General features: G+C 48.0%; 1 protein-coding gene across 8 annotated transcripts in view; it reads left to right on the top strand.

The window, feature by feature from the left end:
- The window catches only part of EBF1 (EBF transcription factor 1), a 347,508-nt gene that overhangs the window by 215,909 nt on the left and 107,873 nt on the right, over positions 1-23,726 (top strand). For 4 of the 8 annotated variants that reach the window (XM_075900637.1, XM_075900636.1, XM_075900642.1 and 1 more), the window contains exons 7-8: positions 2,322-2,403; positions 15,181-15,298. In XM_075900637.1, the coding sequence (XP_075756752.1) occupies positions 2,322-2,403; positions 15,181-15,298 (200 nt within the window). Of the gene's footprint in view, positions 1-2,321; positions 2,404-15,180; positions 15,323-23,726 lie in introns of all 8 variants that reach the window. The other 4 variants (XM_075900635.1, XM_075900634.1, XM_075900638.1 and 1 more) reach the window with 1 other exon arrangement.

Here is a 23,726-nt window from a genome sequence, read left to right as displayed (position 1 = left end):
GCACGAGAACAAACCTGCGGCTGGTGGCAAGCAGTTGTCTGGCTTCAAGATGCCAATATTTGTGCTGACAGCTCCTTCTACACAATCTGAGGCTGGCTGTCACAGCTGGCCATTAGAGGCTTAAAAAGACACACACCCGACAAATAGCCCCAGCGCTCGCTTCTCGAACAGCCAGGCCCACTTGATGAGAAAATGCAGTGGCTTATTCCCCTCTTTAATTGAGTGAAAACAAACGGCACCCTGACCCGCCACTGCTGCCGCCAGTGGCTTGTGGCTGCTTATTATTTGATAAGCAGGTCGGTCTCTTTTATTTCTGTTACTGAAAGTAGCCCCCTGTCGTTTACATGTGTCAGTGTGACCACTGCCTAATATGGTTTCTATAGTGCGAAGGAGCTGACACAAGAGCTAAACGGGCCTCTTTAGGATGCAGCTGAGCTGGGGGTGGGGGTGGGGGTGGGGGTGGAGGGAGCGCCATCAGAGAACACCAGCCAGAAAAACAGGCCTGTGAAATGTTTCTGGGCCATGCGCCCAATTTTGCCCTCCTTTATTTCTGCATTCGCTAGATATGCCACTTAGCCCTGGTCTGCACTAGGGCATTATTTTGAAATAACCCCACTTAGGTCGAATTTATAAGCGGCGTGTCCACACGACCAAGACCGTTATTTTGAAATAATGAGCCGCTTATTTTGAAATCTGTACTCCTACTTTCCTTATGGAATAATACTCATTCTGAAAGCGTTTGAAATAACGGTAGTGTGGATGTGTCAGTGTCGCTATTTTGAAATAACTCCTCCCAGAGTCATTCGAACTAATTACTCCCCAATGCTTCCTGGGGTTCGTCGCGTGTCCACAATAACAGAGCCTGCCTCAGACTAATTTCAAGGCTTCCAAGTAGTGTGAACACACTAGTTTGATTGTTAAATCAGGAGTGAAGTCAAATGTAGTCATTTTGAAATAATTTCCTAGCGTAGACATGGCCATAGTGGCCACCTTGGGTTCTCTCTGGGGATCAGGATGGATGCTTGCAAAAAAATTAACTTTCCAATGTTAAGTAAAACCATAACAATCTCCCCCCAATGCATCATTAGCAGCAGAGACCGGTTAAATTAGCCTCTGCCTGCTTAATCAACAGCTATTACAGGTATAATGATGCTCTGTCTGGTAGCACCTGGTTTTAAAGCTTTAGGAGAGAGCTGGCCGCAGTTTATTTTGGACAAAAGGCAGATAAACCTTGGCTGTTGAAGAGGAAGCAAAGAATGTGAGACCCACTGTTATTCACTGACTTGTCTTTATGGCTTTACAGTCCATTGGTGCATAACAGCAAAGAAAGTATTTTCAGTGGAATGTTTGCTTCTGGGGGGCGGGGCTTGTAAAATGCAGGGTCTCTTCTTAAAGATCTACACCGAGGTCGTAGAGCTGCATCTAGCTATTGGCAGCAATTTCATTTCTGCTAGGAGATGGGCTTTTTAACCAAGACTTCCCCCCTCACACTGAGCAATGGCTTGTTTGTTCCTTCGTGTAAATTCTCCCGAACAATCTTCCCTTATGTTGGCAAACTTGGTTTGCGTGTGACACATGAACTGGGGAGATGAAACCTCGGATGCAGAGAGAAGGTTTCTTGCCCGGCATATTTGTGCTCCCTCTTTGCTGTATTGAAATGGTGTGTTCTTTAACTTCCTGGCTCTGTGGGAGAGAATGGGATTCCCTGACGCTAGTCACGTTTCATAGGGACCAATTCTGCACACGACATGGCTGTAAGGAAGCAAAGCTCTTAACCGTGCGTGTGTCACTCTTAAGCTACGTCTACACTATGAGTTTTCTCGGCAAAATATGCTAATGAGGGACTCATTTGCATGAGTCATGATCTCATTTGCATTTTCAATGCCAATCCGTTTTTGCGCAAAAACAAGCAGTGTGGATGTTTTCTTTTTGCGCAAAACCCCCTTTCCCCACAAGATCGGTAGGTGATCTTGCGGAAAAAGGGGTTTTTGCGCAAAAAGAAAACATCCACACTGCTTGTTTTTGCGCAAAAAAACCCAATGCAAAAACGAATAGGCAGAAAATATGCAAATGAGAGCATGACATGCAAATGAGTCCCTCATTAGCATATTTTTCGTCGAGAAAACTCGTAGTGTAGATGTAGCCTTAGAGCCAAAATGCTTTGCTGGTGGCAGGTAAAGGGGTGTGTTCCTTACCGATGTGGCCACTCAAAGGGACAACTTGTGGGAGTAAGGACTGCTAATAGCGTGCGGTGTTATTGGATCAGACTCCGGAATTGGCCATGGCGCTGTGGTTAACGATGGTCTCTCTTTTCTCCACAGGTTCTTCTTGAAATTTTTTCTCAAATGTAACCAAAATTGCCTAAAAAATGCGGGAAATCCCCGAGACATGCGGAGATTCCAGGTCAGTATGCCACGCTTCCTTCTTTCCAGAGAATCAGCTTGTGGGGGTAGAAATAATTGGACCCAAACTGAGCGGGTCATTAACGGGAAGTTACTGAAATGTACCAAGCTGCTGTCAGGTTTGGGGAGGTCAAAGGACAGCAGGAAATTGTTGGGTTTTCACGCTCTGAGCAAGAGGAGACTTCAAGATGATACCCTCCCCTTGGGGCATAAAAATGTGAAAGGAAGACACAGAAGGGACCATTCAGTTGCTGTGTTGAGTCACACGGCTGCTTCTCTCTTGCTCTATCCTACGTGTGCCTTCCAGTAAAGAATTTGAGTGAGTGAGCAATATTTATTTGGCGGGGAGGGGGGGGTCCTGTGGCAAAATCAGATCTACGGTTCTGCTAAAAATCCAAAACAAGCTCCCTTTGCGGAGTCTTTTGCTGCGCTATGAAAGATGTATTGTTCTGGTTTTGAAAGGTGGCATTAATTTTATATTGGCCCAGTCCTGGCTCGCAAGGGGTGTAAGCGATCAGTCCCTCCACTAGTCACTTCCCCACCCCTTGCTGTCTCTAGTAGAAGCAGCAAGGGGGAGAACAGGAGCCGGTGCTGGGGGGAGCCAGCTTAAAAGCCGGTTCCCCCAGCACCGTCTCCGTGGGGGTAAGGGAGGCAGGGAGGTAGAGAGGACCGTGACCAGTCCCAGATGCTGCACCTCCGGCCTGCCAGCTCTTAATACATTTAAAAATCAGAAGTGCAGCTGGGGAGCCCGGCGCGAGCCGGGACAGCTGATGTCTGGTGATTTCTGGCTCGCACTACCTCCCCCCGTGCTGCCCTTTAGCCTTTAAAATGTATTAAGAGCCAGCAGGGTTAGCTCCAGCGCTGGGAGCAAACCCCACTGCAGGTGCCCTGCTTATCGACTAATTGACGGACAATCCAAGTCAATTAAACTAAATTTAACATCCCTATCGCTCACCCATTGTCTGGTCCTCACTAGAGTGTTTTGGGGCTCATGCTTCCCCACTGTTGTAAGCACCCCCCAGGGGAGCCGAGGTTGGGTGTGGGGGGGGACGAGGGGGGGGGGGTGAACAGAGCTTGTATTTGTACAAATATTTGTAACCGTCCATCCTCTTACCAGGCTCAGTACCAGCCTACAGGCTCCGGGAGTAAAGAGAGCCATGGGAGCGATAGCTAGACCGCCCCCCTCCTCCCCGGTGCTGGAGCCAGCAGAATGTTGGCAGTGATGGGAAATGTGTGCCCAAAGCACACCCTTCCCCCCTCCCCTGGGTAGGTGCAGCCATGTGGTCCGGTAGTGGGTATTTGTTTGGAAGGGGTCTAGTGGAGATGACCATTCCCCGTTGGAGGGAAGGGAGGGGTTTAAGAAGGTGAGCTCCATGAGGTTTCTTATTCAGCTCTGTCTCCAGGGGGCTGGGTTAACTTTGGGCCAGCAGCATCGCAGAAGGCTGGCTAAGGTCACAAGGGGGCAAGTACCATCAGAACGGCCACACTGGGTGAGACCAAAGGTCCATCTAGCCTAGTCTGCTGACAGTGGTCAATGCCAGATGCCCCAGAGGGAGTGAACAGAACAGGGAATCATCCAGTGACACCTCCCCTGTTGCCCATTCCCAGCCTCTGACAAACAGAGCTAGGGATACCATTCCTACCCATCCTGGCTAATAGCCATTGATGGATCTATCCTCCATGAATGTATCACTTTTTTTGGATGCAGTTAAAATCTTGGTCTTCATAGCATCCTCTGGCAAGGAGTTCCACAGATTGACACTGTGTTGCATGAAGAAAAACTTCCTTTTTGTTTGTTTTAAACCTGCTATCTATTCATTTTGTTTGGTGGCCCCGAGTTCTTCTGTTATGGGAACAAGTAAATAACTTTTCCTTTTTCACTTTCTCCACACCACTCATGATTTTATAGACCTCTATTCTATTCCCCCCACTTAATTTCTTTTCTAAGGTGAAAAGTCCCAGTCTTTTTAATCTCTCTTCATATGGCAGCCGTTCCAAACCCCTCCTCATCTTTGTTGCCCTTTTCTGAACTTTTTCCAATACTGTGCAAAATTCCACCAGCTGGATCCCCTCCCATATTTGTACGTTCCACACATTGCAGGAGGGTCAATAATACTCCGTGCCTTTTTAATTGTACACATGCTGACTGGTTAATCCCTGTCATTCCCTGCAAGGGAGATGAGTAGTATTGCTGTACAGCTGAGAGACAAGAAAGTAAGTGACATGACCAAGATTATGCACCTGTCTGTGTCAGAACTGGAATTAAAATGCAGGAGTCCCTGATGTCCGGACCATGTGCCTGTCTCTCGACAGTGCTGCCATTTCCCACTCATTAAAAATATATTGTCCTCCTCAAGGAAAAGCATTCTGCAAGGGCGTTCGCAGCCGTAGGGCAATCTAGCATGAACAGCCAGGTCTGGGGCTTGTCAAAGCAGCCGGCTGGTGAGCTGTACGCCCTGCCAGTTTTGTACTCTCGCAAGATGCAGGCTGCTTTTCCGATGGTACTGCCGTGGCGTGCTCCCTCGGAACAGCGAGCCGGCGCCCGCGTGGGTGAGCAGGTAGGGCAGAAGAAAGGTGGTTGATCTCTTCACCGGTAAAGACATTTTGTCATGCCGAGCCAGCTTCGCGGCTGCCGTGTGTAAACAGAGCCTGCTTAATTACGCAGGTCATGTCAATTAGCGTGACCTTCCCATTTTCAAGAAACGAATCCCTTCCAGCAGAGCAAAGCCCCACCGGCTGCTGCGTACGGTGTGCTTCGAAAGCCGGTGGCAAGCCGTTGGATGCCAGCCCTGCTGCTGTTTTGTTCCTTCTCCCCCTTGCGCCATGGCTGGGTTTCCTCCTTGAACTTGATGCTTCTCCGTTCGACCAACAAACTTCTGACAAGGGAAGCAGCTGGGCCCAGGAGCGGGGGGAGACGCAGGCTTCGTTGAGCTCTTCGAGGGGAGAAAGGTATGGAGCAAAACCACAGGGAGATCATGCAGAGCCGGCTCCTGGGGGCGAACATGTGGGGAGAAGCCTGGCCCAGGGGGCATGTCTACACTGCAGCTGACTGCCAGCCGGCCAGCCTAGCGGACAGACTCCTTTGCACTGTGGTGCGATGCACTGACCTGAGACCCAGGGATCTGGTCGGGTGGAGACACAACATCCAAACCCTGTTCAAATCTGGCTAGACCACCGCTCTGGCTGTGAGGGGGCAGGTTGTTCCAGGGATGGGCAAGATGCGGCCCGGGGGCTGGATCCGACCCACCGACCACTTTGATCTGGCCCACAGGCTGCATCTGGCCCCTTTCTATGTGCAGCCTGCTGCCCATGCAACCGAATTTCCAGGCAGTGGCTCAGGCGGCGGGATCCTGTTTAAATGGCTCAGGAAGGGGCTGGAGCCAGGAGCCCTTTAAATAGCTGCAACTGCCCCAGGTGGCTGCCAGGCAATGCGGTAGTGGTGGGGCAGGGAGCCACAAACCCTTTGCTGTGGTTTTCATTCAAACCCTCTGGCTCCAGACAACTCTGGGGGGAGGTTAATCTCTAGCCCCGCCCCTTCTGCCCTAGCCCTGCCCCTTCTGCCCTAGCCCCGCCCCCTCTGCCCTAGCCCCGCCCCAGGCCTCGCCCCTTCAGTCCTAGGCCCCTCCCCTTCCAGGGTGGAGCCAGCTCATGAGCACGTACAAAAATTCGTTAAGTGGCCCTCCTGTGAAAATTATTGCCCATCCCTGGGTTCCCCTGTTGGCCCCCTCTGTTCCGCGCAGAGGTGGGGGAGTTCAGTTTACCCAACATAACCCCCCCTTCCTTGCTCTGTGCCACTTTCTTCCACACTGATCCTGCTGTCCAGTGGGGACGGGTTCTTCTTTGGGGCTGATCTCCCTGGTCTGCCCGGAAAGGGACGCCTGGGCGGCAGACGTGCCCTGGCCCGGCCGTGGGTGGAGCAGCACGGGGTGGAGGTGGGGGCCCAGACAGAGACCGGGATACACCAGGCTAACACGACCTGAGCAGGCCCGTTGCTGGGGGCAACAAGGGGAGCAGATGCCTCAGGGCCTGGTGATTTCAGGAGGCTCGGGGCTGCTGGGCCCCTAAAAGGGCCGGGGCCACCTGTGGGGAAAACTCTCGGCTCCCCTGCCCCTGAGCTCCCTTCCTCTTTCTTTCCTCCCCGGGGGGGTTTTACCGCTGGAGACTCACTAGCCCATTATGTTATCGCGGGGGTGGGGGAGGTCGGCTGGTTTGTGCAGCCGTGTGCGAACCCCTCACGTAGGCCCACGTGTGGAAAGGCACGAGGGGGTCTTGTCCTCAAGTGTGTTTCAGGAGCCTGGGGGGAGGGAGGGTCGTGGCGCTCAGGCTGCCGCCGGAGCCCAAATGTCGTCACGTGTTTAACCGCTCTGCGGCTTGAGGCCTGCCGCCGCCACGCTTCACGTCTTCCATTCCAGCGCAACCGGGAGTGACGTGCGGTCGCAACGCGACATGTGATTAGATGGCATTATGGGAGCGAGTGAGCAGCTTCCAGTGACAGGAGAGGGCAGAGGGAGAGGACGGGGAGCAATAGTCCTTCCATTTTTCCCCTTCCATGTGCGGAACACATTTTGTTAGGTGCGCCCGGGCATGTGCAGATGTGCACCACCATGCTGCCGGCAAGCAACTGGGCGGCACCTGAATCTCTCCCGGGGGGCTGCCCAAGCACTTAGCGTACAGGGAACATGGGTGGGGAGGGATGGGACCTCCTGAGACGCAGCTGGCAGACACGAGTAGCCAGGCTGTTCCTATGGCATTTCGGTGGCAGCTGGGGCCTGGTGTTCTGTCGGCTCTGCCCACCTCTGGGAGCTGGCCCCCAGGGCCGAATGCCCCCTGCCAGCCTGGGTAGCTGGTGCTCTGTTCTCTCCCTTTTACCCACGCGGTGGCTGGCATCTGTTTGCTGGCACCCCATCCCTCTAGCCATGTCTCCCCCAGCCTGGCCACTGGCACACACGTGCCTGGCTCTCTCCTGGGCCAAGTGTTTCCACAGGGCTCCAGAGTAGCTGAAGGGTGGGGTTTGGGCTGGGCCTGAGGGTCACGTGAATGGGCAGCTGGCCTGGCTGTCTGGAGGCATGTTCCGCGGGACTCCTGCGGGGTCCCAGTACGCCGGCCATAGCCAGCGTGGCTACGTAACAGAAGTTAGGGAGACAAGAGCCAACCCTGTCTGCTCCCTATGGCCTGGGCTGATGTTCCTCCACCCCTGGTCCTGCTCGCTCCCGCACGAGCATGGGAACGTAGCTGGGTCTCCGTCCGGCCTCTGCGTCATCTATATCTGCTCCCCTCAGTAGTCCCATTGTGGGGGTCCAGCCCCTATTGCTCCAGTGTACATCTAGACTACGTTCTTCTTTGAAAGGAGATATGCAAATTTGGTGCTAATTTGCATATCATCTTCCAATCGCTTTTTCAAAAGCGTTTTTTCGAAAGTGAAAGCTGTTTAGATGGAGGTTTTTCGAAAGAACCCCCCTTTTTCGAAAGAACCCTTCTTCCTGAAAAAACGAGGTGTGCAGGGTTCTTTCAAAAAAAAAACCCCTCTGAACTGCTTTGACTTTTGGAAAAAAAACTCTTTTGAAAAAGCGATCGGAAGAAGATATGCAAATTAGTGCCGAATTTGCATCTCTCCTGTCGAAAAAAAGAACATAGTCTAGATGTACCCCCAGTGCCCTCCTGCCCCAGCTCTGCACTAAACCGCCACCAGAGCCGAAAAGCTTTTCGGTGTGCTCGTGTCACCTGCAGACCCCGGCAGGCTGCTCGCAAGCGTCTGCTGTCAGGTTTCATGGGGAATCAACTTTGGTGGCCAAGTCACCGCTTAATCCCCCCCCCCCCCCCCCCCCGCCATGTAAACCCGGAAAGTCACTAGCACGTTATCACGGTCTCTGATGTGGTTACTGCAACCCTCACCCGCCCCCCATCTGAGGCTGCTAACTTGCCTTAATGGGATGCTGCCACTTGTAGCCACTTGTGTCCTGCTGCAAATCTGCATAAGAGACCCAAATAATGCTTCACGCATCCCAGATAATGGAGGTGGGACGTGTGAGGGTCTGTCCCTGGAGAGAGAAAACTGGAGGAGCAGGGGAGGAATTGGAAAGCAGCATTGTGATCTATAACCCCAATTCCGCACCGTGGTTGTGCCTCATTTCAAGCCGGTGAGTAATCTCACTTCAGCCTGTGCTTAACGCCAGTATCTCGCTGAGGCAAGGACTAGCTGAGTTCCCAGAATTGCAAAAATGGCCTTCCACTGGGGATGGAAACAAGGCTGTTTTCCTATCCCTTTTTGTCAGGACATCCAATAGGCAGCAGGGGCTCAGGAACAGCAGAGCGGCCAGGCGGGGTCAGACCAAAGGTCCATCTAGCCCAGCGTCCTGTCTGCCCACAGTGGCCAATGCCAGGTGCCCCAGAGGGAGTGAACAGAACAGGGAACCATCAAGTGACCCCCTCCCCTATCGCCCATTCCCAGCCCCTGACAAACACCATTCCTACACAACCTAACAGCCATTGAGGGACCTGTCCTCCATGAATTTATCTCTTAGTTAGACCCTGTTAAAGTCCTGGCCTTCATAGCATCTTCTGGCAAGGAGTTCCACAGGTTAACTGTGCTTTGCATGAAGAAAAACTTCCCTTTTGTTTGTTTTAAACCTGCTACCTATTAATGTCATTTGGTGACCCCCAGGTTCTTATGTTATGGGAACAAGTAAATAACTTTCCTTATTTACTTTCTCCACACCAGTCATGGTTTTATAGACCTCTATCATATTTATTTAGTTCTTTTTTTTTAACCTTGTTCAAGTCCTGGTCTTCACAACATCCTCTGGCAAGGAGTTCCACAGGTTGACTGTGCACTGTGTGAAGAAATAAGATATAAAATCCAATTAGTGAATCCCAAAGCCAAAGGCCTTAAGCACATGGCAGCAAGAGACCTCTCAAACCTATAAATTATCAGCACTGAATTTTTGCAGCCTTTGCCATTAGGTATCTGGGGTATAAACTAAAATATCAGGGCCCGGCCAAGGAAACGAAGAAAACTGAAAGCGCAAGGAACATGTTATGTATTAATCAGTGAGCAGAGCTTAATGGGCTGTGGTTAAAAACGAGGAGTCAGCAATGCTTAATTTTGACATATTAGGTGAAGCACCATAACAAATAAACAGGCCCAGCATTAACTGGGATAAACAGTCTGATTTCGAACATTCTGGTTTCAGAAGGTTCTTTAACTTACCTCCCAAAAATATTCACAGCTGAACTATTTAATGGCAAGAAGAACTTGCTGTCAGTCTGCAGTGTAGAGCCAATGAACGTGCCGGCTGGCAGAAAAAAGCTGTAAAATGTCAGGGGGTGAGGTGAGGGAGGGATCCAGGGTTTAGATTAGAAATCTATGAAGGCTTGAAGCTAACGCTCAAAATCATTTTCCGTATTTGCCTGATCCAAATTAAAAATGTGTTTTGTGGACAAAATTTGGAAAGGTTTGCGATTTGGCAGATCTGCATGTTCCCATGTTTACATTCATATGTCAGCACCTCGTTAATCATTTATTAAACTGAAGTATGCCTTTCCCTCCCCCCCATGCTGTCGTCTGTGTTCTGCGGCTCTCTCGCTGCTCACTCCGCATCTAGTTCGATTCCCCGCTCCCCGATTTTACGATTTCTCCATAAATTAGTTTGAGCACGTGCTCTGACCTGAACATGTCTCCATCATTTCAAATTCAGTATTGTAGTTTTAGATTAAAAATCGAAGCCTGCCTTCTAAGCCTTTATGTCCTCTGAAAAAGTCCAAGTATATCATTGCATTGCATAACAAATGCAGTCTCTTTTTTAATTCCTACATAGTCCCAGCATTAATATTTAGCTTGCGCATGTGTGCAAGGTCCTTTTTTTCATGCCTAGCAAAACAAAGCACTTACATTAAGAAAATTGTGTATTTTAAGAATCAGAGCATGTGTGCCGCTTTTTACAGGTGCACTATGAATAATCATTTTTTTTTCAGACAGACCCCCAGGGTAACCACTTTTTTTTTCTGCATTTCCTGACACTGGAAACAGATTTTCACGGTGATTCCTTTTATAGTTTCGTCTGCTAACGACTCCAAAGAACCCCTCTGATGTGGTCTCTGTGCAGTAATTCAAGCACCGTGGTCAAGAGGTAGGCAGGGAGGTCCTGCTCTGCAAATCAAAATGGATCCATTCAACAGGTTCCAACACCTGAAGGGAAAATATTATAAAGGCTTGATCCTGTGACGACTCAGTCACACGAGTAAGAGACATTATAGGAGCTGCTCCGGTGGGTAGCGTTTACTCCAATGTTAGGAGTTCTTATGTGAGAGAGGTTACTTGCAGGTACAAAATGTTGCCAACTTGGGCCCTAAACTAGCACCTGTTGAACCTCTCTAGTCTGGCACCTTCAGGACCTGAATGGTGCAGAAACAGAGAATTTGCCAGACCACGGGAGGGAGTAGCATGACCAACTTTTCTCCCGCTTACTGGGCTCTTAGAGGACATTGAGGGGTCAATTACAGCTAAATACCAGCACAGGACACTGGTGGCTATAAACAAACTTGATGGGACTGCAGGAAACTTGGCCACACCCACGAAAAGTGGATATCCAGCTGTGGTGGTGCGTTGGGGTTCTCCCGAATCCTGCACCTCCGTAGTGGCACGAACAGACTCCACCAGCCAGTAGAACAGAGGGAGTTTATTGCTTCTCCAGGATACAGCACAGCACAGATGTCATCTGGTTCCAGGGCAGGCCTAGGATGCCTCAGCCCCCCTTGAGATGGGGGAGACTGGGCCCCTAAATCCCAGCCCCTTGTTTAGGCTGCTTCCTCCATGATACCAGACAGAAAACTAAAACTCTCCTCCAGCCCTACCCCCCAACCAGGGGATGGTCTCTGCCTTCCTCTCTTTGTCTGGCTCCCTGTGTTCACTTCTGAGGATAGCTCAGTGGTTTGAGCATTGGCCTGCTAAACCCAGGGTTGTGAGTTCAATTCTTGCGGAGGTGATTTGGGGCAAAAATTCATCAGGGATGGTACTTGGTTCTGCTGAGAGGGCAGGGGACTGGACTCGATGACTGTTCAAGGTCACTTCCAGTTCTAGGAGATAGGTGATCTCCATTTTATATATATATATATATATATATAAAAAAACAACTGGTCAGACAGGTTGTGAGACCCTTTCCTAGTGACTCATCCACTGTCCTGTTGGGCCGTGCTACAAATAGCCGCCAGTGGAGGTCACCCACAGCCCACTGCCCAGCATAGCCACCAGCACTACATCACACCGGCTAACTAAAATCATGCTGGACCACAGATGTTGCCGATCGAGAGAGTGCTGGACGAGAGAGGTTCAACCTGTGTTTTTAACTTTAGATAGACTTTTAGGACTGGATCCTGGAAGTGCTCCCAGGCGTAACTTTTCAGCAGGCCCTTATCTTAATTGACTTCAGTGGGACTTCCCGCATGTTCAAAGTGAATCATAGAACGCTAGAACTGGAAGGGACCTCGAGAGGTCCTCAAGTCCAGTTCCCTGCACTCATGGCAGGACCCAGTACCATCTAGACCAGCCATGGCCAACCAGCGGCTTGCAAGCCGCACGTGGCTTTTCCCTCACCCCATCAGTGTGGCTTGCGAAGCCGCCCCGGCGCCCTTGTGCTCATCGGGGCAGGAGAGCCGTCTGGTGCTTCCAATATGGTGGTGACTGGCGGGAACCTGCTGAGGCCAGAAAGCATAGAAACGTGCTTCTCGCGCTTCTTAAAGGGGCAGGCCTTCTTTTTCCTCTACAACTTTGCCCCGGCTCTTCACGCTGGATCCACTAATATCTTGGCTCTTCGTCCGGAACGGGTTGGCCATCCCTGATAGATGTCTATCTAACCTGCTCTTAAATATCTCCAGATATGGAGATTCCACAATCCCCCCCCCCCCCCCCCCCCCGCCCGGCAACTTATTCCAGTGTTTAACCACCCTGACAGGTAGGAAACTTTTCCTAATGTTCAACCTAAACCTCCCTTGCTGCAGTTTAAGCCCATTGCTTCTTGTCCTATCCTCAGAGGCTAAGGAGAACAATTTTTCTCCCTGTTCCTTGTGACACCCTTTTAGATACCTGAAAACCGCTATCATGTCCCCTCTGTCTTCTCTTTTCCAAACTAAACAAGCCCAATTCTTTCAGTCTTCGTTCATAGGTCATGTTCTCTAGACCTTTAATCATTCTTGTTGCTCTTCTCTGGACTTTCTCCTATTTCTCTACATCTTTCCTGAAGTCTGGTGCCTAGAACTGGACACAATCCTCCAGCTGAGGCCTAATCAGTGCAGAGTAGAGCGCAAGAATGACTTCTCGTGTCTTGCTCACACGCTTCTGTTAATGTATCCCAGAATCATGTTGGCTTTTTTTTTTTGCAACAGTGTCACACGATTGACTCATATTTAGCTTGTGGTCCACTGTGACCCCTAGTGAAGCCCCTGCATAAGTATTTGCAGGATTGGGGCCAATTTGTGAGGACAAAACATTTGAAGCTTTTGAAGTTCTCAGAAATTTAAATTCAGCTGCAGTTGCTATTTTATTTTATTTTATTTTATTTTATTTTCAGCTTAGATGTGCTTGGCCCTTTCCCAACAACAGGGAACACAAAAGTCAATGAGCTGGTGTAGAAGTCAATGGGGCTATCAGAAGTGACACTTCATATTTTCCCCTTGTCCCTAAGGGTTCACAATGGTTACTGTCTCCTTTGTGCACCCATCAACTATGTGCCAGTTTAATGCCAACAGCCAAAATTTGATTCTGCTCCTTGTGAGGGAAAAGGAAAAATAACTTTTGAAATCCATGTGGGATTTTACATGTGGGCCATGCTTTCCTCCACTTGTGGGAATGCATAAGTGTTTACCTTCTGTAGTTTGGGGCAGCCTTTCCCCCCAAATCGCTGTCTGTAAGAGCTCTCTGTAGTTGAATAATATTTATTTGTTTTAAAAAAAATCCAGGGCAGAAGGACATTTCTGATGGACAGTGTCAGAGATCTTGAAATGCCAGCTGCTCTTTTGTAGTCTCCCGTTTAAAGACAAAAGTGTCCTTGCCTGGAGAAGGACAGTTTAACCATTTGCCTAATGTTGCAGGTTTAAGTGTTCGTAGGGGGGGTGAGGAAGAGGTGGAATGGCAACGTTTGTAGCTTTATTTCCTTTCTATCCCATGCAAGGGACGGGATGGCCGTGCGCAATCCTTCGCCACCCAGTCTGAGCAGGCCCGGCTTCCTGGGATAGTTGAAGCAATGTTTGCCAATCCTTGTCAAGCATTTCAACCTCTTCAGAGGCTAAAGCCTCTCAAAACCAAGAACAATTAAAGCAAGAGCCTTTCAGAGCCACGGGGGGATTCTGCCAAATAAATCCGAAAACCGCTGCCCCGGCTCTGGAGGCTTGCCTCATTAGAAGAGCAGATCTATTAGCTCCCTTGCCATTGTCTTTCATTTCTCAAGTGAGGTGATTCTAATTAAATTAATCTGCATGTCAATCTATCGGTGATCAATCAAGAGGGCTGAGGTTCCCCTGTGCGGCGGTGTGCTTGCGGCTGACAGGGGCTGATAATGGAGGAAGAAATAAACTGTCGAGCAAAGTTAATTAGTCAACATAATAGGTGGATTAAACGGGAGCCGCTGATTGCTGTTTCACATGTCGAAGTCTGAGGTGGGGGCTGAAACTGCAATTAACAGACAATTATTATATTTGGTTGTAAGAGGGCGCATGAATAAACATATCTCGGCGGGTTTCAGTTTTTAATCCCTTTCCCTGTTTAATATAAGGAGAAGTGTAGGTCATTTCTTCTTATTGTTTCAGTCAAAGTTCTCTATGGCAACGTGCGCGCTTGGAAAACAGGCAGGCTACCCTGTGCCCGGTCGTCGGCTGGGATCAGGCCCTGAAATGCTGTACTTCGTTAGCACAGGACACGGGGGTCAGAGCGGGGAACAGGGGAAGAAAAGTTGCATGTAGTTCTGGGGCTGGGGTGGGAAATCGAGTGACCTGCAGCAGTGCTGCCAACCCTCTGTGCGACCGCGGGAAAATCACATTCCTCCTTTGTGCCTCAGTTTCCCTTCCCCACACTTTGTGTCTTATCAGTCCAGGTTGGAAACTCCTGTGGGCCAGCTCCATCTCAGATGGTGCCTGTAGTGTGCCTAGGACAATAGGAGCTTGATCTTGGGTTGGGACCCCTAGAGAGGCACGTAACACAGCTTGTAGGAAGGTTAATTAGGTCTGACAGACTGTCCCCAGGCACATGCCAAAAATGCAGCCCAGAGCAGGAGAATTTGGGGGCGACTGTGGCTAAAAAAAGAGGACACCAGGGTGGGGCGAGAACCAGACCTCTGCTCTTGTCTCAACTTGACAAAAAAAAGTGTTCTGTTTGCGTTTCCTTTGAATCGATTCTCATTTGTAACGGCAGCTCCTGCTATCTGCTTCAGCACAGCAACTGAAGGATAATTTAGGGGGAAACACAGCTGTCCTTGTGTTTGCGGAGGGGGAGAAACCCTTAATAAAGATCTTCTTGTTAAAACGATGGTTAGCAGCTTACCTTCTGCTTCACAGCTACCAACTATGCAATTTGACTTCGAGCTGCATCAGAAGGTTTCTATGCCAAAGACTCCCTCGTCAATAGTGTCTCTTGTTAGATTTGTACAGCATAAGCACCAGTTATTATGCGAAATAGCGACACAATTTTCTGCAGCTCCCAACTGTTATTTATTTAACCTAGTTTATTACAATCTGTGCTCTTTTTTTTTTAAATGTATCAGAATGTTGACCTGTTTTGCTTCTGTGCTCCAAGGTTGTGGTGTCGACAACAGTCAACGTTGATGGCCACGTGCTGGCGGTGTCGGACAACATGTTTGTACACAACAACTCCAAGCACGGGCGAAGGGCTCGAAGGCTTGATCCCTCGGAAGGTACGCCTTCTTATCTGGAACATGGTAGGCATATCATTTTCTTTGGTTGGCATACGTTAAATGTGGGTTTATTTGGTTTCTCGCTTCTTTGTCATTTCAAATTGTCCTGCCTCCAAAAATGGGGCTTGGCTTTTCAAAGCAGCGGAACACTAGAGCTTTCGGTGGTGGCAGGGGACGTGAGAAAATTCTCATGAAGAACCCACCCCTTGCTTTCCCGAAAAAGGTCTACGTTTTTTGGGATCACCTCCACTCAGCCTCCAAAACTGGGGTCAGGTTTTCAAAATGGGGTTGCTCCCCTGGCCTGTGTGGGTAGATTTTCGATAGCATTTCGTGCCTACAATTGGCATCAGGTGTCTGGTGTCAGCTAGGTGCTGACGCTGTAGAAAATCTGGCTAGTGCACTGATGTTCGTTAACTGAGAGCTGAGCTGCTTTGAAAATCTGAACCGAATTAATGTTTTGGTTTTTTGTTTTGTCCTTTAAATTGGTAACTACTTCTAAAAAACCCAAACAAACACCCCTCCCACCATCATAAGGGAATTACCCCCAGCCACTTGGGAGAATAGTCCCTCCTTTTGGAAGTGGGTGACAATTCGGAACACGAGGTGTTTGCTCCCATTGACAGAAATGGGTGTGATACGCACCCCATCCTTAACTCGTTTGTGCCATTCATGTTTGCCAGGGATTACATGGGGTAATTGGTTATATTCTGCCAAAGAGATAGAAACCAGATAAAATGTGTCTCAAGGAAAGTGAATGCCACTTGGAACTATGTAAACAATATATGATAATTCAAATGATGATGATAATACAGTGAAAGCTTTGTTATCTGGCAGTCCTGGGGGTTGCCGGTTAATTGAATGTGCCGGATAACAAAGTTTATTGCTCTGCCTCTAACCGCTCCTGGCAGATCCGGCTCCCGGCAGCTTGAGGGAGGCTAAGCAGGAAGGATGATGTCATCTGGCAGTGCCGGCTGTCAGAAGCCCCGCAACAGCCCACAAGACAGGTGGGAGCCAGGCATGTGCACCTGAAGACGCGGCGGTATTGCGGTCGGGGGCAATGCCGGTTCACAAAGTTTCCCGGTGAACAGAGTGCCGGATAGCGGAGCTTTCACTGTGATAATAGTAATAAGTGAAAATGCCATTTTCCACCCCTGGATGAATTGCTGATGGCAGAGACGTCTATTCTACTCATTCTTTTGGGTTCCGATCCTGCGACCACCTGCTTAACCCTATGCACGTGTCGCTCTGTTGAAGTCCACAAGGCTGTTTTTGTGAGGACAGTTAAAAGTATGGCTAAGTGGTTGCAGGATGGGTGTTGTAGTTCTCACTTCCTACCTGAAAATTCTTAGCTCAGCAGTGTTTCTCATTATCTACACATAACTTACATCTGTATTTATTTAGCTCTAACTTTTTATATAGGTCATGAGCCATTTTCAGCCCCACTTCATCCTATAGAATTTTTTTTCCTCCCTACCAACATCCTAATCTAATAAACAAACCATTGTCACAATGTTTGCTCCATTTTTGTATGGAATGTACAAATGGTGCTTTTATTAATTAGCAAGAGGCAGAGCTTTATGAAGGACACTTCGGTCGCGTCGACCTTGCAGTCATTTGAACATAAACTTTTGTCTTTCAAAACCTGCTTTGGGGGGTTTATTAGAACTAAGTTAGCTACCCCCTCCTTTTCCCCCAGTGAGGACCTTTGAATGCCTACCTGTGATTAAATGTATCCTTGTTTTCTCATGCTTTAGTCATTCTTGTCTTCAAACCTACTGGAGTGCTAGCTCCTTTTTATGTACCTACCACTCTCACTGGGTAAAGAACTCTGTGGACAGAAAGGAGAAAATGATAAAATTATACAGATATTTCCAGATAAGCCTCAGGCCTAGTGTTTGCCATTAAATGTCAGCTTTTGCCAACAAATTCTACACACATTCACCACAATTATTTCTTCGTCTAAAATCCTGCAGGAAAAGTGATGATCTAATCCAATTTGTTTCTCAAATAGCTCTCAGATCATTTTATTTTGCCACTGTGGGCAAATTCTCATTTATGGTGACTGCTGCACTAAAAAATGACCATTCAACCTTTGTGAGACACCACTGAAAACTTAAAGGCCTTGCCTGGAATAGTCTATAGCGCTCTCCACTGGAATTGGCATCCTTCATAGTCCCCTCCCCCAAAATACATCCCTCTCTTCCTCCTAGTTGTCCTAGTCCTGAAGCCTTAAGTCCTAAGCCCTGGTCTGTCTTCCTTAGATGTGATTATGCACCATACTCTTGTGTCGGCCATCTTTGGTGGCCGGGGTAGATGGGGAGGAGAGAAGATGACCCAAGTCAAATCAGGTTGCCAGTTGGTAGCTGCGTTGCCCATTGCTCTGACTATGGGGGTTATATCACCAGAAGCATGAGAATACTCCTCTGATCATCTGGAATGTACCAACGGTGCTTTTATTAATTAGCTGTACCCAGGCCCGGATAGAGGTTTGGAGCCCAACACACACACGTCTGTCCAGAAAGCGATGAATACCCGAGGTGGTTTGTGCGGACGAGGGAGAAGAAAGTGACGAGGTGGGGCGCTTGCGGCCTGGCTTTGTTAGACAGTATTAACCTTCTGATTTTTATTACCAGCCTACGACGGCAAATGCTGCTTTGAAACACTGAGCTTCGGTGTGCAGGGCACCTAAGAAAAGGGTCACATTGGGGGCCGAAAAGCAAAACTGGACTGAAAGTTTTTCCTCCTGAGCTACTCAGGAGCCGTGTGTCTCTGGACTGTGGGGTTTTACTATCTCGTTTGCAGGGAACCTAGATTATTTTGGAGATCTGCAGCACAGGTCTCTATTTATATCCTGCTGGTCAGGGAGGAAAAGGACAGCTCCCTTTTTAGGGGCTCATCTCTCCGTGCAGACGTAGAAACCGAGATCAGGAGTTTGCATCCAAACTCCCTACACCATGATCCTGGAGGGCTAATAAGCTCATCTTTCAAATAAATTGACCTCTTTTTCGAAAGACAGAGGCTAATGATTTTGTTCTGCTCTCTGTGGCAGAAGTAGGGTGGGCCACAGTGACCTGTGGTTTGCAATAATTATCGCAATTTCACTCACAGATAGTTGGATTTTCTCATGTTTAAGATTTAGGGTAAGCCACGGGGCCATTCTAAAGTATACAAATCCAGGAGGATGAATAGAGAAGAGTTAGTATAGATCAGAATCGGTACAATATACAGATTGAATCTGTCTAGTCCAGCACCCTTGGGACCTGAGTGGCGCAGAACCAGAGAATTTGCCGGATCACGGGAGGTCAATATTGTAGAGGGTCTCTTTATTTTTATCTCACTGAGGTGAATAACTGCAACAACACTTACAGTACTGCTGAATAATGTCTGACCGGACTCATATACCCTATATAAGCCTATACCTACCCAAGACTTATCCGCTCTCTTCATAACAAAGTGCTTGTGCCAAACTTAGTGTATTGGCACAAGGAAATAAGTAGATGAAACATAAAAAACATGCTCACGCTTAGCATCATTACCAGCACTTCCACTGCTTACCGGCTCTTAGAAGACATTTAGGGGTAATTTAGAGCTAAATAACAGCACAGGACTGGTGGCTGTAAACAAACTTTATGGCACCGTGGGAAACCTGGCCTCACCCGCAATAAGTGGACATCTGGCTAACTAACATCATACCGGACCACAGAGGTTGCCGGACCAGAAAGTGCCGGATTAGAGAGGTTCAACCAGTACTTCAACCTAGGTTGTAATTTTAAAAGGAAAACCTTTCCAAAACAATTCAAAAGATTATCCCGGGACAGGTGTGGGAGAAGGAGGGTATGCAAGAGAGGTCGCATTCAAGCAGGCCTGGAAGAACTCTTTCAGGTTTCTTAAGCATGAAGCCCCCACGGGAGACCTCTGCAGAATTTCTTGCACAAACTCCTATCCCTTCCTTCATCGTAATTTTTCATATTTCTGAGAATAGCCACTTGAATGAAAAGCCAATTGCAGCATCAGTTTCTCTATTATTTTTCCTCTCTGGCAGCATGCAGTGCCCTCAAAAACTGATATCGCCGGAGACCCTGTCAGCTCGCATGCTCTAACACTTTATTATCTAATGATCTAATATGCAACAAGACAAAGAGGGGTGCTCGTCACTCTGACAGGATGCCTAAGAGAAGTGACTAAATTACTGTATGTACCATTAGCGCTAGCAGCTACAGTGAACTCACTGTGAGCGCTTATGCAAATACTCCTGAATACATTCAAGTGGCCTTGTCAGGCAGACGGCTGACAAGCAGTTTAAATGCTTTTTTTTTTTTTTAAAGGGCCAAATTTTATTTCTTCTCCTTCCCCATCCCACTCTCCTCTTCTTCTCTGGAGTGAGATCACTGAGGAATGGGGCGTGCTAGGGACTGACTTGTCTCCCCCACGGCAGCCGCGAAAGAAGAAATGTGCCAATGATGCGCTTCGAGTCCCGTCGCTCGTCTGGTTTGGGAACTGCCGATGTGAGCAGAGAGCGCCGTGATTGCTAATGCAGTGCTCCGCCGCTGCTCTTGTGTATCACACAGGCCTTCTCCTAGACTGCTTAGAAGCCAGAGACATCCTGCAATAGATAGGGACCGGTCGGATGCTGTGCCGCAGGAAAGTCCTGGGAACTTTAGTGGGACTTTGTGTTGGTGATATTAGTTGCAGGGTTGGAACGTTAGAATGGAACCTCCTCTCTCAAGAGGTGGAGACAAATACTTCTCTGCTTTTCTTGAGATACCGCCTTTGTGAAGCCAACAAAACAAAAAAGCTTCAGGAGGTAACTGAGTTCATCTGTACAGGATAAACTTAAAAAACAACCAATGATCTGGTAGCACTTTATAGACTAACAAAACCTGTAGATGGTAACATGAGCTTTCGTGGGCATAGCCCACTTCTTCTTTTTCTTCATAACTCCAGTCATCTGAAGAAGTGGGCTGTGCCCACGAAAGCTCATGGTACCATCTACAGGTTTCGTTAGTCTATAAAGTACTACCAGACCATTGGTTGTTTTTTAAGTTTATTTAAAACAAAAAAGGCTACTTAAATAGCAGGGTTCCCTAAAATCACATTCATGTGCCTTTTTCGTACAAAGGGATATTTCCGGTTAAATATCCGTCAGCTGCCCAGCAGTACAGATCCACTGACTATCCTGGAGATTTTATATAAGGCTGTCGAAGGTCTGAGTCTGAGAGGCTTATGGGAGCTTTGTAATTGCTGTCTTGTTTTCTCTTTTACGTTCACAAGACAGTGCCAATCACCTGCCTTTATAAATCATTTCAATAGGACAATCTGTAAGATGGCACCTCGGTTCTGAATGCCTTTAGACCAGGGCGGGGAACCTGAGGCTGCATGTGGCTCCCGGCTTGCCTGCATCCGGCCCCCGAAGCTCATGGCCTCCCCCAGCATTGGGGAGCCATCACTGGTGCTCCAGTACCCCCGCTGCCCCACCATGAGGGTTGGAACACACAAAATCTACTAGGCTAGGCCCCCCTAGGCTCTGAGGTGTGAGCAGAATGTGGGGAGAGTTTTTCTCCTTCTCAGTCAGTGGGGGGGGGGTTTGGTTTTTTTTTACTTCTTATTTGTTCACTTGTGTGCGTCCCCCAACTGATTTTTCTGTGGGTCAGTGGCCCCCAACCCCCACAAAAGGTCCCCTGCCTCTGCTTTAAACCTTCTGCTCCGATTGTACAGAGAAAGCTGGGTTATTTCATATCTAGAATGTTCCTAGATGTCACGGTCACCTCAGTTCATTTGACCTAGCAGCTATTCAGAAATCTGACTTGCTGACCTAATTGTTGTGCGGCAGGACGATTTGGCCACAGCCCTTCGATCTTGTAACTGGTATGAACTGGAATGACACGGAGAAACTTCCGGTATCTGCCTCATTTGAACTCTTTCACCCTGAGTTCTTTAGTATGGCCTGCATACCACGTGGCATGGGTATGTCTTCGTAGTCAAGCCTTTAATATAAAATAACAGTATCACAGAGAGGGCCGGGATAGCTCAGTGGTTTGAGCATTGGCCTGCTAAACCCAGCGTTGTGAGCTTAGTCGTTGAGTGGGCCATTTAGGGGCCTGAGGCAAATCTGTCAGGGATGGTACTTGGGCCTGCAATGAGGGCAGGGGACTGGAGTCAATGTTCTCTCAAGTTCCCTTCCAGCTCTATGAGATAGGTATGTCTCCATATGCCAGGAGGAAAACATGAATGAGCTATGAAAGGAGGGTATGCTTAAAAATGACTTTAATCCTTCCCCCACAAGTGGTCTTAGTCCAAAAATTGCTAGCCAAAGATGGGCACTAAAGCAATTTTTGAAGTGGTCCCAGGTTAACTAGGCACACATTGGTGTCTGTTGATGGGTGGGATGCGGGTGTTATATCTCACATTATTATTATTATTGTTATTTATTTATGCATTTATTTATTTATATGTCAGGAAGTGAAAAATAGAAACACGTGCACTGACAATTTTTATTAAGCATATCAAGAGTTATCTGGCATTAAAGTACTTACCGAGATGCCAACATTTGAATGCAGCTTAATGAGACTTTGCAAAAGGACCTTAAAGTGGTGGGGAATTGAAACAAAGACATGTCTTTTTCATTCCACACACACAGCCAGCTACACAGAGGACTCGGTTTATTGTATAGGGGAGCAATTTTGAAATACAATTTGAACCTCTCTAGTCCGGCACCCTCGGGACTTGACCGGTTCTGAACCAGAGAATTTTCTGGATTATGGGAGGTCAATATTGTCTAGCAGCGTTACCAGCACTTCCACTGCTTCATGGGCTCTTGGAAGACATTTAGGGGTAAATTAGAGCTACAGAACAGCACAGAGCACTGAGAGCCAGGAGGCGACGTCTAGACTACAAGCGTCTTTCGAAAGAGAGGGTCTAGACTGGAACCACTTCTTTCGAAAAAGTGAACTGCTTTTTCGAAAGAGAGCACGCAGGCAGTCTGGATGCTCTCTTTTGAAAAAGCACAGTTTGCATTACGTAGCGCCTTTTTTCTAAAGAGCGCTTTCAAAAAAAGGCGTTATTCCTTGTAAAACGAGGTTTTGATTTACTTTCGAAAGAACATGGCAGCAAGTCTAGACGCAGGGGAAGTTTTTTCGAAAAAAGGCCACTTTTTTTGACTGGTGGCTGTAAATAAACCTTGGGAAACTTGGCCACACCCATGATAAGTGGACACCTGTCTAACTCATATCATGCTGGATGATGGATGTTTCTGGACCAGAGAGTGCCGGACTAGAGAGGTTTGACCTGTAGTACAAATATTAGGTTTGTGTCTCTTTAATAGAATACGACTGGCATGCACTTCTGTGTTACTTCTGCTTTTTAGTTTATTTCCTATTAGGAAAAAATACCCAGGATTGTTGGAGATCTTACACAAGTTTACGCACAGGAGAAAAGCTTGATCATAATAATACGTGATATCCATAATAATACGTGATCCCTAATATCCTGACGGGTTGCAAAGCTTCAAGCCGGAAATGATTTTCTTTCTGGTGTCGGACTTTTCCCAAGTCTCCTTCCTCATGTCAGTTCCCTCGTTAATGTGGTGACTCAGAAACTCAGGCATATTTTTTACATAATAGCCTGTTAGGAGTGTTTGTCACTTGACATAACAGGGTGCAAGATACTAACCTCTTCCCTGCCCTAGGGACATACAAGAGCCACATTGTCTCAGATGTAAAGAAGCACCCCACGGCCAAACCAGTATGTGTGTCCAGGTGGAGTTGTAGCCTCCCGTCCATTTGCATGGACAAAGTATGTTGTGAAGTCACCGCTTTAGAAAGCGTGCCATTCTCTTAAATAGCACTCGTTCCAAAAGCACCCTATGCAAGCCCAGCATGATTTCTAGAGTAAGGAAATTAACCATTAGAACAACTTACCAAGAGTGGTCAGAGAGACGTCTTTGCTCGCACTCTTTAAGTCAAGACTGGATGTCTTTAAAATAACCTCTATTTGAGTTATATACTATGAACTTGATGCAGAAATTATTGGGTGAGATTCTTCGGCCGGTATTATGCAGGATGTCTGACTAGATTATTATAATAGTCCCTTCTGGCCTTAAAATATATGATCAATCAAAATAGCCGTAGCAGGAGAACCTGATTTATGCAACTCCAGTGACTGGATCGCTAAATTCTGTCAGCCAAATTATTTCTAACTGAGCGGCACTGATGAATTTCTGCTAATGCAGAGTCTCTGACCTCCACAAGAGCAAAGGAGCTCTCTTCGGGATAGGAGCGCTGCTTCTTTCTGCTTCCCGAGCTCCATAGAGACAGGGGAGGAGGGAGCTGGCTTCCTCAAAGACAGGCGTCTCAAACAGGAGTGTCTGAAACTCTCTAGGAGGGTGTCTGCACTGCACCCTTAGCTCGAAATGAGCTACTCAATTTGCATA

Source organism: Pelodiscus sinensis, chromosome 17 (assembly GCF_049634645.1).
Source record: "Pelodiscus sinensis isolate JC-2024 chromosome 17, ASM4963464v1, whole genome shotgun sequence".
NCBI lineage: Eukaryota > Metazoa > Chordata > Testudines > Trionychidae > Pelodiscus > Pelodiscus sinensis.
Note: the sequence above shows the minus strand (reverse complement) of the source record. Positions and strands in the feature narration are given on the sequence as shown.